At 45.0% G+C, this 14,846-nt stretch overlaps 1 protein-coding gene across 3 annotated transcripts in view; it reads left to right on the top strand.

Moving 5' to 3' along the window:
- The first annotated feature begins 1,006 nt into the window (after positions 1 to 1,006).
- The window catches only part of ZNF148 (zinc finger protein 148), a 45,548-nt gene continuing 31,708 nt past the window's right edge, over positions 1,007 to 14,846 (top strand). For 2 of the 3 annotated variants that reach the window (XM_068139041.1, XM_068139042.1), the window contains exon 1: positions 1,007 to 1,227. Coding sequence is in view for 1 of the 3 variants with exons in the window: in XM_068139038.1 (XP_067995139.1) it covers positions 2,099 to 2,109 (11 nt within the window). In the remaining 2 variants the exon portion in view is untranslated. Of the gene's footprint in view, positions 1,228 to 1,686; positions 2,110 to 14,846 lie in introns of those variants that run through there. The other variant, XM_068139038.1, reaches the window with a different exon arrangement.

The following is a 14,846-nucleotide window of genomic DNA, read 5'->3' as shown; positions in this document are numbered from 1 at the left end:
GAGCTTATGCAGATTTTGGCTTCAATCCAGCAGAGCACTTAAGCACATGCTTAATTATAAGCAAGTGACATAAAGCAATTTAGTTAAGCACGTGCTTAAGTGCGTTGCTGGGCTAAGGACTTTATTTAGTGAAACGAGGAAAAGTTGGTAACCTCTAGAAGAGATGAAGCTGAGAGAGGCAAGTGAGAGCGAGGCACAGGCACAACGACAAGCTATTCCAAGGAACGCGTGGGCTTTAAGAAGATTTGGCCTCTAGCGATTCCCCAAATTGTTTACTGTGCGGGGTCATGGAGGACATTATGATCATGGAGATTACAAAGCAGAAAACTCATCTCCGGACTTCTTGATGGATTTGGAGGTCCCGGGAGCTCCACGGCCACGACCTCCACAGGCGTTCCCGTGGTCTGGGGCCTCCTGCGGCCTCCTGCACCAAACCCGCACCCCTTTGCCTCGGAAGGCCCTGGCCTCACCCGAGAGCAGAGGGATGGGTCGAGAGAGAGAAACCGGGCGAGAGTCGGGGGTTAAATCATTCTTCTCCCCGACACGGACAGCCGCTGTGTCGGCCCCCCCTGCTCCGAGAGCCCCTGCTGGAAATGAAGCCCAGGGAATGGCACCGGAGAGGCTACTCGGAACCCCACCGGCAGTGCCATCCCCTCGCCCGAGGCCTGCCCACCACGCAGGGCCGAGGGGCCCTTCCCGCCCCACCTCCCCGCAGGGCTGCCACGGGGCAGCGCTCGGCCAGGCCCGCCCGGCGGGGCTTCCGCGGCCGCGCCAGCCTCCTGACCCGCACATAACCCGGGCCGCCGGCACCGCCCTGACCGCAGCCTCGGCCTGGCCGCAGGCCTGGCCCAGCTCAGATCAGCGCGGCCCGGCTCCCCTCTCCTCCTCCTCCTCGCTTCGCCGCGCCGCCGTCCCGCCGCGCCCGGGCGCCCGCCGGTCCTCCGGGCGTGTTTCCCATGCTGCACCGCGGCGCGGCGGCGCTCTGGCCGGGCTGTCGCTGTCACCGCCAGGAGGAGGCTGAGGGAAGGCGCCGTTCGCCCCGCCGGAGCAGGAAGAAGCTGCCGCCGCCAACTTCCCCTCGGCCTCCCCTCCCCCGCCGCCGCCGCCGCCGCTTCCCCTCCCCCGCGCCCCGCCGCCGCCCCGCCATGCCCGGGGCCGCGGCACGGGCACTGTGAGCCGCCGCCGCGCCCCGGCCCGGCCCGCCTTCTCTTCGCAGCTCTGCGGCCGGTAAGTGCCGGCGAGCGGGAGCTGGCAGGGTCCGCCCGGGCCCGCCCGCCCGCCGCCACCGCGGCGGGAGGTGCGCGGAGGGAGGGAGGAGGAGAGGAGAGGAGAGGGAAGGGAAGGGGGGGCCGAGGCTCGGCGCTTCCCGGCCCGGCGCGTCCCGCCCGCATGGGCCGCGCTTGGCCCCGCCGGCGGAGAGGCCGGCGAGCGGCGGATGAAGAGAGAGGCGGCGGGCGCCCTTTTCCCCCGCTCCCCGCTGCGCGGGGGGGCGTCGGGAGGTCCCTTCCGCTCCCCTCGGCCGGCGGCGGGGCTTTCCCGGCAGAGCCGGCCCCTCGTGTGGCGGGCCGGGAGCCGCGGGGCCGCGGCGGGGCCAGCAGGCCTCGCCGGGAAGGTGGGGATGGGGCTGGCGCTGCCAGCGGGGCCGTCTGACAGACGGACAGACAAAGAGCTGGCGGAGATGCGGACGGACGGACAGGCGGGCCGGCAGCGTGTCCCCTCAGCCCCGTCCTCCCAGGCGGACGTATCCTCCCGCTGCCCGCGTCTCCATTGTTCCCGGTGTAAAGCAGGCGAAGTGTGCCGACTTGTGAAGATTTATTTAATGCAATTTTATTTTTTTAATAACCTCCGAGCCTCCGCTCCGCCGCTCGGAGGAAGCTTTTTGCAGGGGATCTCTCTCCAGCGTCGGGAGCTGCTAACAAGTGCCGGGCTGGAAGTGGCAGAGAGGGCAGGGGGACCAGTAGGAGTTGAGGAGAAATTTGTTGGGCTTTAAACACTTTCACTCTTCATCGTCTTTCCTCCCCCAATTCCTGCCAGACCTCAGCTGGGATGAGCGCTGCAATGTCTGTACTAAGCTGGCTCATAAAAAGGGAAGACATTTATGTTGCAAACGTAAATAATTTCTCTGATCACTTTCTTTTTGTAAACTGTTCAGAGCAACTGTGAGGGCTTTTGCACAGTAATTCGAAAAGTACAGATAACGTGGAATCTAGTGATCACAGCTTTGAAAGTCTGCCTGCAGCATGACCTGTCTCTATGCATGTGACATTCTGGTCCAAGAAATTTTAGATGGGAGAGATGTCTTATTTCTGACGAGCAGTGTCTTTGCTGTTGATACAAGGCAAGTGACAGAAGATTATGGTGGTTTTTTTTCTTCTTTTGAATAGGATCTCTGTTGCTTTGTTTATTTGCTCTACTTATTCACAGATTTCAGTAATACTTTACAGGCTTGCTTGTATGTACCTGGGCCTGTCATGCTTAAACATTTTGGAGTGCTCGTATCACATTTTGGCCTTGTAAGCGGTAGGACTTACACAGGTGTTCTGTATGAGTTGGGTGAAACATGCCTTGTGAAGGAGAGAGGTGGAAAAATGATGCTAACTTGTGATAATTTTTGCAGGTGCTCTTATGCTTTGCTCAAAATCAGACTAGGAGCACTAATGGTTAAAGGCTATCTTGCTATGTAAAAAAGTTTTCGTATCTTCAGGCAGTGTTAGTTTTCCAGTGTTGCACTGCCAGTGTTTGGGATTCGTGCATGTGTCCAGTGACAGCTGTCATCTGCAGGAGCTTTGGCTGTGCTGGGAAGCTCCTGCGGCCTGGTTTCTTGTGGATTTCATGGGATCTGCACAGGAATCAGACAGATTCATTGGAGAGGCAAGCAAATCCTGCTCTTGTTGCAATAATTGAGGAAAAGTCCACCAAATAATTTTTCAGTTTCCTAAAAACTATTGTCATGTCCTTTCTTGAGGAATACTCAGCTGAATGTATGTGTGTGTGTGTGTGTGTGTTCAGTTCCCAAAGCTATTTTCTTTGTAGTTATTTCTGGGTGCCTGTATGACCATCTTTCCAAATATTCATGTAGTTAGTGAGCTCATGTAACTGAATAAAGCCTAAAAAGATGAGGCTGATGTCTTCCATTTAGACTGTCCTGTGCATGTGTTATTTTACTGTCTTCAATCCTCAGGTTAAGGTCTGGGAGAACAGATGTATATGTAACCTGGCTTTCTGTTCTTGTCCTTCTTGTCCATGTGTATTTAATTTGTAGTATTGCAAACATAGGCCATTTCTGGAAAATCCCTAATACAATGGATTATGAAATCAAATCCTAAGTAGGTAAGTAGTCACTTGAACCAAACAGCTAAAAAAAAAAAAGTACAAGAAGGAAGAAGATTTCCCCTCTTAGCTAAGTGTATGCAAGTTTATCTGTGTGAGGATTTAAAGCTCTGTGGAGCGTGAGCATGTTCTAGAGACAGCTGGCCTTGTAAAACCGTTGAGGTTGAAGTTCTTGCTTCCAGCTGAGAACTTCTGTGTACCACTAATGGAAGTGTTGAGCTATGAGAACATGACGAATGTACTACTCCAGTGAAACACAGTGACAGCACATCTGAAAGAATTTCGCTCACTTCTCAGCAGGTTCTTGGCACCACAGGTTCATTAATGTAAATAGTGAAGTTCTGAGTCTTGGTTGTACATGTGTGGATTTGGGTAAGACATTTCAAAATCTACTCATGAGTTTGTTGTGCTCTTGTGTTTTGGGGAGGAGCAGGGTGGGATTGTTGTCTTTTTTTCCTGCTAGAGATTTAGCTGCAATGGTTTTTTTTTTTATGGCTAGCATCTTTGCAGAGTCTTCCTCTGATGAGGACCACTGTGTGGGCGGTTGTCCCGTTGTGAATATTACAAATGGAGACCTCTCTATATGGAGCAGCGTGATGAAGTGGACCTTAATCTACCGAAAGCACTCTAAATCTTTAGCATAAGTTGGGATTAAGTTTGATGTATTTTATTTTGGAAACAAAATTAAATTTTTTGTGTGTGAAGTAACAGAAGTTACATAAGAAACAGCAATGTTGCTGTAACATCTTTGATAAATAAACATACTGCTGTTACCCTAAACACGAAACCCGAGTGTCCAGCTCTCCTGTCCAAACTTAACAATGTCTTGTATATTAAATGAACAGGACAGGGAATGAAAAGTAAATGCCATTGGAAATACTTTTTCACTTTGAAGACTCTTTAAGTGGAGCTAACAGAGAAATAGATATGTTTTGTGTAAAATTAGTACTTTTTGTGCTTTTAGCCCGGCATTTTAATCATAGCTGCCTTTCAGACCAGCATCATTTGTGATGAAATAGATTCAGGCCTTCAGCTTGCAGTCTGATCTGCATAACTGAGTGTTTAAAGACAAATTACCCACAAAGTCTCCGTGGATGTAAGGAGACATGGGTGTCTGCTTCTGTCAGGTTGCAGGGCTTAAGTGAAGCATCAGTGCTGTGATTAACTTGCACTTTAATTTGTTTGGGTTTTTGACAGTGATACTTCTGGGAGAATAGTGTGTCTTGGAGTCCTGAGAGTTTCATGAAATAGTTTTTAGTTTTTTTTCCCCCCCCATTTCTACATATTGGGATCGCTGTAGAAACTCTTGAACTAGTATTGAGTTTCTACATTTAAGTTACTGATCTTGGACAGCTGAGACATAGCTATTGTCAGGCCATAACACATTGACCATAATGCATAGCTACAGGCTGAGCACAAACTTCTGTCTAAAAGAGAAAAGGCAATCAGGTTTGCATGAGATTTATTTTCCTTTACTTTTAGTAACTTTACTTCAGTGCTTTCCACTGAAGTTAAAAACACCACTCCATCTGTTTAGCTCATTAGGAATCTAGATATGTTTTAAATGTATATATTTTTTTGTCATTTGTCTGGAAGGAAATATTTTATACATCAGCAATAATGCCATAGACTACACAAGGGATATAGGTTTAACCTATTTAACTTGCCAATTATTGTACCAATTAAAAGATAATAACATAAGATTTGAATACTCACAGATGTGTACATTGCCTTCCCTTGACTCCATATAGAGATCTTTTGTAGATCATCCAGCATGCTTGATAAAATAGATGGAAAAATCCGTAACATATCCTCACAGAACTTAGTTGTAAGTGTGTCCTGAGGGGAAATCTGGGGTCTTTTAGATATACTGTGAAGCACAACATGCAGAAGGGTTAGAATCTCCTGATAACTTTTTCTATACTGTCTACATTTTATTTTGGAAGATAATACAGAGACTCATACTACTTTTCCTCAGAAATTATTTTGAGTATAGTCTTCTGATGTTATTAGTGTGTTAACATATTCAAGGATATGATATCAAGAACTAACAGTATGAATATTGTAATATAGTTAATGTATAACTACTTTACATTACTTCATGATTTCATTGTACTTTGCAAAACAGCAGGACATGGCACTTTAATGGGGTTTGTGTATTGGCCTGATCCTGCAATTAATACACTCTACTTGCATATTAGTGTTACAGTATCTGCATCCTGCCATAGTTTGTGCAGAAAACTTTTAAGACAGTACTGTCTAATTCTTCCCTTATGACTAGGATGACATTTTTATAAGCGGAGAATTAAACAGTCTGATGATAAAATGAAATCTGTGTGGGAAGAAGTTCCAACCTGCAAACAGCAGTAGGGTATAATTTATGAAAAGCCTATCAAATATAAACTGTCTAAATCTCTTGCACTGGGGGGAAAAAAAAACAAGCCAAAAATCAAGGTGCCTGTGAAATGTCTGTAAAACAAAATAATTTCTTGGTACAACTTTATTGCTCACGCAGAAAGCCATTGTGATGTCTGCGTAAGTGAGCTCAGATACAAGCCTGGTAAGCCTTCTGCTCTAAAATAGTTTCCAGTGGCAGCTGCATCAGTAAGGTAAAAAGATGCCCATTCATAAAATTTTTGCCACGTATCTTCATGTTTTCCTAATAATTTCCCATAAGGTTGTGTTATCATTTACTACTTAGGCACCCCCAAGCAGATATAAAAGACATCATTGGAAAGGCTTGCAGTGCCAATAGCATCATGAGCAGGTCATGTTACTTCGGTGCAAGATGTGAGAAATACTGATGCTGGGCAGTTTTGGCATAGTCATATGTTCACTGGCAGTGTTTAAAAAGGGGAAACAAATGTCTTCTTACACCCTCTGAATTTTAGCTGCTACATGATTGCCCTGAAAACGTGTCAGATTTCTTCTTTTTTTATTTCCCCCTATTGTTGGGATTTGATTTTAAACAGGAAAATTATGGCATGCTCCTAGAAAGCATGTGTGCATATGTATGGTATGTATGTGTATAACACTTGTATCATGTATTTATGATGATGTCTGGCCTAAAGCCCTAGTCGCTGAGAAATGTTCAGCATAAAGTGGAGTTTATTTTGCCAAACAATAAACAGCCTATTGTGTGGGTTAGCTGCCTGAGATGTGGCTGTGAGCTGTAGTTTACAGGGAAGGGGCAAAGTAAGTAAGTAATTTACAAATTCACCTGCTTTCTGCAGGCTTCATTTGATAGTGAAAATGACTGAGTCTTGCTTTCAACAAGTGAATCCGTAGTATTGCATTGCAAACATTCTTCAGTTTTGTAGAGGGAGGGGAGGGGGAGCAACGTGAGTATTAAAGCCAAGAAATGAGTACATTTCACGGGATCCATGGATTATTTTTTTTTTCAGTCTGTAAGCATTGTAACAGTCAGTGTTTCCAGAGGCACTGGGTGATTTCAGAATTTCTCAAATAAGCGTATTCTGTAGCCCCATGCAGCGCTACAGGCTGGGGTCGGAATGGCTGGAGAGCTGCCAAACAGAAAGTGACCTGGGGGTGCTGATTGACAGCTGGCTGAACATGAGCCAGCAGTGTGTCCAGGTGGCTAAGAAGGCCAATGGCATTGTGGCCTGCATCAGGAATGGTGTGGCCAGCAGGAGCAGGGAAGTCATTCTGCCCCTGTACTCGGCACTGGTTAGGCCACACCTTGAGTCCTGTGTCCAGTTCTGGGCCCCTCAGTTTAAGAAGGACATTGAGGCACTTGAACTTGTCCAGAGAAGGGCAATGAGGCTGGGGAGAGGCCTTGAGCACAAGCCCTATGAGGAGAGGCTGAGGGAGCTGGGATTGTTTAGCCTGGAGAAGAGGAGGCTCAGGGGAGACCTTATTGCTCTCTACAACTACCTGAAAGGTGGTTGTATCCAGGAGGGGGTTGGTCTCTTCTCCCAGGCTACCAGCACCAGCACAAGAGGACACAGTCTCAAGCTGTGCCAGGGAAAGTTTAGACTCAAGGTGAGGAGAGAGTTCTTCACAGAGAGAGTTGTTAGCACTTATGAATGTACTGCCCAGGGAGGTGGTGGAGTCACCATCCCTGGAGGTGTTCAGGAGGGGATTGGATGTGGCACTTGGTGCCATGGTTTAGTCATGAGGTCTTGGGTGACAGGTTGGACTTGATGATCTTTGAGGTCTTTTCCAGCCTTACTGATTCTATGATTCTATGAAATTACTGTCTCTGTTGCTGCCCTCCTGAAGTATGATTCTCTGGTTCTGACCACATGTACAGTGGTTCCTGTCATAGGTCACTTGTTACGTGTGAGTCTCTGACGGATGAAGTGTATGTGAAGTGGATGGCCGTTGTCAGGCTTTCAAACTGGGTCATTCGTAGCACTGAGCATTTCTAGATGCAACAGTAACTATGTAAATAAATTTAACAGATATTCTCATTTTGTGTCTTTAAAAGTTTCTTTTAGCAAAGGATTTTTTCATGCAAGATAGCTAAGCTCAAGCAGCTCCTTTTGTGCTGGAGAAATCTTGCGCTTTTTACCATCAACACAATTTTTGCAGTTCACATTAGGTGAACTGCAGAGTGAAAGTGGTCAGTCCTCAGGGTAGAAGTTGTGATATATTTGTTGTACACTACAATAACCTGCAGATTTCCTAGATGTCTCTGGTGGAATATTGGTTTTCAAGTTACGTTTTGACCTTGTAACTGGTTTTTTTGGGGTAAAATCTGCAGAGGTGCCCTGTGTGAATTTTGCTTTAAGAGTATCAAATGAAAATGAATCATTCATATGGGAGAAAGACTGCTGTTATCCCTCAAGGAGGAAAGCTTTATTAGGCTGCTGTTCTCAGGAGCTTCCTCTGTCACTGGTTAATCTGACAGTTACACTCCATGATGAGTTTTTGTCTGAATCAGCAAAAAGATGTGAAAGTTACGTGTTTGTCTTCAGGAGGCTGAGATAGCCCATACTGTTAACCAGATATAAGGAAGTAAGGGAAAGCTACTTGCTAGAGATGTAAGGGAAGGCTCTTCCAGTAGAGATTATTAAGTTTTATTTTTAAATTACTCCTAGAAATAAGAGGGTTTATGTATTTAAAATGTATTTTTTATGGTCACCAATTATTTATACCTGACATAAAGTTAAGGGATTGAGGGGGGGGGAGTAAAATAGAGTTTATGGAAAAGGTGCATGCAGAGCATATCATCCGGCTGTCACAGTGTATTGCTTGGATATGTAGACTAGATGGCAGCTGGTTGACAAAACCAGTGGATTTGTCTTAGTCTGGTAGTTAAAAGTAGATCATGCAAACCAGATGTGCTCAGCCTTTCTGGTGCATGTTAGGAACTCGGAGTTACATATAGTCTATTGGATTAAATGTAAGGCAACTCAAAGTGAGTTTGCTGTCACTTTTAAATGAGCAGCAGTGTAAAAAGGCAGAGTGACAGCCAAATTTCTCAGTTTTTTACATGACCTTGCAGTTCACTATCTAGTGAGTCTTTCTGCTGTCCACAGCGTACATTCCTTGTAGATCACAGGACAGGCATGAGGCTTTCCACAGTTGTGGCGGTGATGAGCTTGTGGCTGCATATCCAGAAAGCATGGAATCTGTTGTACTTCTGTGTTAACGTTCCTAAAATTTGCTGTAATGTTGGGCAGTTTTTAATTTCCTATCTTTGGTTGGATGTAAATTTGTTAAAGTGGTCTTGCCTCTACTATTTGCATCTTGGATGCCTGAAATGGTTGCTCCCATTACCTGTGTGGGACATATCTGTGCATTGAGGGAGCACAAGTGAGTACAGCTTCATCAGTGTGTTGAGGGCTTGAGGTTCTTCACGTGGTTGGATGAGAACATAATGTCTGGAAGGCAGTCCATAAACACAGGGCATGCTGAGCTTCTCTTTTACCAGAATCCTGTAAGAATATTTTCTTACTTTAGAGATTGGTTTCCTACTTGTTTTGTAACATGGATTGTAATCAATGTATTTGACTAAGACTTGGCTTTATCTTGAAGTTAGTTGGCTATGGGTTCTCAGAAGTTTCAGAGCTATTTGGGATGGTAGCTTGTAACCACTGGCCTGTGAGTTAACGGCATCGAGAACCTTCAAGATTATTTTTCCTAATAATTATAGAAGTTATTAAAAACATGAATCATATCTTTTGATCAATCTGAATTTCTGTTTTAGTGTATTCTAGCACTTAATTAGCAGGGATTAGCTGCAGGGTTCCAAAGTCACTGAGGTAGAATCAAATTTACACAATATTTTTATTCAAGAGGACACAATCCTGAGAAGTCTGAGGTTTGCGTTGTGGATTATTTTCAGCATTAGTTAACAGGTCAGAATATCTACATTATTACTGCTCTTATAAAATGGCTTCTAGACATCTCATGTTTTGGCTTGCCTTGATCTGAAAATGGGCTTAAGTGCTTTAAAATTGTTTGAGAAATGTAAAACTGTAATGAGGAGTAATCACCTTAGGGTATGTGATAGAAGTCAGTGGGATTCCTTGTTCATACTGTTCTCAGAGTCTGAAGGTGAAGAGTCACTTGGAAGTTCTTGTAGGGCTTGTGGATAGTCTTTTGAAGGGGATATGCTGCAGGATTTAGTAATTATTTGAGTTGGCTTTTTTTTCTCCCCCTTTGGAGTGAGGATCAACCAGATTAAAAGAGGCTGATTTACAATTCTGGAATTTTGTGTACGCAGGATAGGAATAGTTCTTAGCTGATTTAATCTGACCACAAATGTTGGTTATCAGTAGGGAGGTGGTGGATTTGTTGCAACAATGTGGGGAAAAAAAATTCTAACTGTACAGAAGTGTGCTCTTAAACTTCTTTGTTGTCTTGGCAAATCTACATAGCCTGTAACATGCTTGTGCTCCAAGGGGGTTTGGAGAAAATGACCTAGTTGCTCACTTCCATGAATTTTGAGTTTATTTCTACTCCTTCCCCCTCTGACTGACTTCATACTATCTTTAAATACTAACATGTGTCTGTGTGCTGACTTCTGCTTTATTCTTGATGAAGATACTTTATATTGTTCTTGTGCTGTTGTAGCAGAGTAGTGGCTAGGCCACAACAATCCCCGATTCCACTGATGAAAATTGCTCCTTGGTGCCCAGTATATAACTGCTTGAATACTTTGAAGAACACTGATTGGTACTTTTTGTGTTCTATTCACTGTTGGTCAGTGGTCTCTCTAATGGAGCATCACAAGGTCCTCTGCCTCTTGTTTTTCATCATGTATTAAGAGAAAGGGCTGCCACCAGAACATAACATCTGAGATGCTCTTTCTAATGGTTCCTAAATCATTGTCACAGAATCACCAAGGTTAGAAGAGACCTCAAAGATCATCAAGTCCAACCTGTCACCACAGACCTCATGACTAAACCATGGCACCAAGTGCCACGTCCAGTCCCCTCTTGAACACCTCCAGGGATGGTGACTCCACCACCTCCCTGGGCAGCACATTCCAATGGCGAATAACTCTCTCAGTGAAGAACTTTCTCCTCACCTCGAGCCTGAACTTCCTCTGGTGCATCTTGAGACTGTGTCCTCTTGTTCTGGTGCTGGTTGCTAGAGAGAAGAGACCAACCACTCCTGCACTGTTTTTATATTCTTAAACAACTCTCATCTCTGAGGGATCCAAACAAGGCAATGTCTTGTGTATTATGATCAGGAACTGTCACATGTGAATCTTTTACTTTCATCAGAGGATTATTATATTGGCTTCTTTTTTAAATTTTTTAAATAATTTTTAGTTGCTCAGTGTTGTAGTGTTGCTTAATAGGTCTCTGAAAGGCCTTTGTTATTTTTTCTTTAGGTAGTGTAGACCTATGACATTTCAGGAGTGGAGCAGTCAAGTGAGATCTACGTCTTTGAGCTTTAGGGAGGGCTTTTTCAGATCATTGGTGGCTTTGAAAGATGGCCACCAAAGAGAACACTTGAGTGTTTGAAAAACCATATAGAAAGCATAAGATTTGCTTGATCTTTTTGCAGTGACTCTTCTACTAAAGAGTTATGAATGTTTTGGACTAAGTGGAGATTTTGAGGTTACTGTTTGATGATTCAGGGTTGGAAGGGACAACAAGGATCATCTAGTTCCAACCCCCCTGCCACGGGCAGGGACGCCCCACACTAGATCAGGCTGGACAGAGCCTCGTCCAGCCTGGTCTTAAACACCCCCAGGGACAGGGCCTCAACCATCTCCCTGGACAACACATTCCAGTGCTTCACTACTCTCATGGGGAAGAACTTCCTCCTCACATCCAGCCTGAATCTCCCCACCTCCAGCTTCATTCCATTCCCCCTAATCCTATCACTACCTGAGATCCTGAGAAGTCCCTCCCCAGCCTTCTTGTAGGCCCCCTGCAGATACTGGAAGGCCACAATTAGATCACCTCAGAGCCTTCTCTTCTCCAGACTGAACAGCCCCAACTCCCTCAGTCTGTCCTCATAGGAGAGGTGCTCCAGCCCTCTGATCATCCTCGTGGCCCTTCTCTGGACACGCTCCAGCACCTCCACATCCCTCTTATAATAGGGGCTCCAGAACTGGACACAGTACTCTAGGTGGGGTCTCACCAGAGCTGAGTAGAGGGGGAGGATCACCTCCCTCGACCTGCTAGCCACACTTCTCCTGATGCAGCCCAGGATCTGATTGGCTTTGCGGGCTGCAAGTGCACACTGAGAGCTCCTGTTGAGCTTTTTGTCCACCAGCACCCCCAAGTCTCTCTCCTCAGGGCTGCTTTCCAGCCAGTCCCTGCCCAGCCTGTATTTGTGCCTGGGATTGAAACTACTCTATGATATTCCATGTGTAGATGAGGGGATATGTTTGACACAGCTGAAATGAAACAAATATCCATTAAAAATGAAGTTACTCTGGGGTTGTGACCCTGACTTCTCAGCAAGTTTCAATGAGAAAAATTTTCCTTTCCAGTGTCACCATGTGCAAAATTGATCTACAAAGAGCCAACAATAATGTGCAGAATTTTTTTCTGGATGTTGCACAGGATGTAATCTTACTCTGAATAAGCTGAAAAAATGTGTACTTTGTACATGTTGATGTCCTAAAATTGAAACTGCAATTTAGGAGAGTGACTCCTGTGTTCTAAAACACTTGCATTGCCCTCACAACCTGAGAGCTTGTGTTGTAGTAAGGCTTTCAAATACTGAAGTATGACCTAGAAATGTTGCCTGTGCTCTGTAAAGATCTGGTTTGTGTCATTATTCATGTCCTTCTCACCTATGGTTCAGATTACTGTTGGTGTTTTCCTTCAGGTTTTCCTTATGCTGTCATGTATGTAAATGAGGGATATCTTCCGGAGTCTCTGAGACTGCTTTTGCAGCTAACTTCAGGGTTTTCTGGTCAGAGCTTTCTTGATTATGCTTTCATTAGCTTATTGTCCAATGTTATTTAGTCTACATGAATATATTAAGCAATTGACTTGAACTTTTCTGTAATTACTATTTTCCTTTAATCTGTCTAGATGGCCTTCTAGAAAATAACGAAACTGAAGTAAAGATATTACAGGCAAGGAAAGCATGCTTTCAGAATGAGTTTTAGGTATAAGTCAAGCATGCAAACATCGAAACTGCAGCATTGAACTTTATTTATGCCACTTAAATTTTACCATCCTCGCTATATTGCTAATATATTGTACCTTGATATTATACTGTAGTCTTTTCTGCTACCTGAGCACAATTATTTCCCTCTGGGAAGCCCCCACCTTTTTGAATGTACAGGATACATGCTGCTCTTTGAATAGGCAGCTACTCTGCAATTTGCTTTCTTCTCATTGCATAACATGTATTCACTTGCTGTGCTCTGCCTGATCCTGCTCTGAAGGCAGAATGAATATGTCTTTGTGAAGTTTCTCTAACAGTTATCAGTAGGCTTGTGAGGCCCTCACAGATAGTTCCTACTGCTCTCTTCACACCTCAGTTCTAGGTGGACCATTGCCTCTGTTTTGGAGATGAGGAACTGGGAATACGGGGCAGGGAATGATTTGCCAAGAAATCTGCCCAACAGCAGTGGCAGAGCTGAGGAAAGAAGCCTTAACACATTACCACATTATGGTAGTAACTAGCCATTATCTCCAGTCTTAACTGTCTTGTGCCCCTTGTCTTGATGACAATTCTACATCTGTGGTCCCGTTCCTCTAGTGATTCCAAATGTGGCACCTCTTGTCAGTTGGAAACCTGCTGGTTGGTTGCACTTTCTGAGCAGTGATTAAGTCCCAGGGGATGCCAGATGCCTCTTGCTCACCTTCTTACAGCATTTATCTAAGTAACTGATGTGGGGTTGCCTTTTCATCTTAGGTGTGCCACCGTCTTCCCTCAGGAGCTATGCTGGCTGTAGAGGCAAACACTGTAAACCAATTAGTTCACCCTTGTGGCCTATATTGAACCATGCTTATTATTACAAGTATTTATCTATGCCTCAGGGAAAGGAAATGTGTCTTTCTTATTTTATGGCTTAATTGATTATAGGAGCGAGATGAAAACTTGTGTTTGGTGTGGAAGTCCACTGAGCTCCTTTAAAAAAGGCTGCATACAGCTCTGCCTTCATCTTTGTATTTTCAGAGTATTGCTGTAATTGATTTAACTGCAGCCTTGAGAACTCAGCATTTAGGGTAAGTCTGCCCCAAATGTGTCAGGGTAAGCACCCAGGAAATGAGGGAAGTATAATTATTGATCCAAATATTAAAAGAAAAAAAAAAAAGAAAGGTAGAAATGGCTTGTGTAGGCTGTGGTGGTTTTAGGCTATTCCTTTACAATTTAGTTACAGATTTTGAGCAGAAAAGTAGAAAATGTAAGAAGTCTGGCAGGATCAAGGATGGGACCCTATTTTGCAAGATAGCATTAAACTGCTTAAATGGTTGTGACTTCTTTTTTGTGCTCTCTCTGTCTCATTTACACTTCTCAGCCCTTGCAATAAATGGAGCAAGGCTGTTACAAACTATCTTACTAATTTCACCAGTGGCATGCATCAGGAATAGTGTGGCCAGCAGGAGCAGGGAAGTCATTGTGCCCCTGTACTCAACACTGCTTAGGCCTTACCTTGAGTACTGTGTCCAGTTCTGGGGCCCTCAGTTTAAGAAGGACATCAAGACCCTTGAATGTGTCCAGAAAAGGGCAATGAGGTTGGGGAGTGGCCTTGAGCACAAGCCCTATGAGGAGAGGCTGACGTAGCTGGGATTGTTTAGCCTGGAGAGGAGGAGGCTCAGGAGAGACCTTATTGCCCTCAACAACTACCTGAAGGGAGGTTGTATCCAGGAGGGGGTTGGTCTCTTCTCCCAGGCAACCAGCACCAGAACAAGAGGACACAGTCTCAAGCTGCACCAGGGGAAGTTTAGGCTCAAGGTGAGGAGAGAGTTCTTCACAGAGAGAGTTGTTAGCCATTGGAATGGGCTGCCTAGGGAGGTGGTGGAGTCACCATCCCTGGAGGTGTTGAAGAGGGGATTGGACGTGGCACTTGGTGCGATGGTTTAGTCATGCAGTCTGTGGACAGGTTCGACTCGATGATCTTT

Source organism: Melanerpes formicivorus, unplaced genomic scaffold (assembly GCF_026170545.1).
Source record: "Melanerpes formicivorus ecotype bairdi unplaced genomic scaffold, bMelFor1.0.p_v2 SCAF_5, whole genome shotgun sequence".
NCBI lineage: Eukaryota > Metazoa > Chordata > Aves > Piciformes > Picidae > Melanerpes > Melanerpes formicivorus.
Note: the sequence above shows the minus strand (reverse complement) of the source record. Positions and strands in the feature narration are given on the sequence as shown.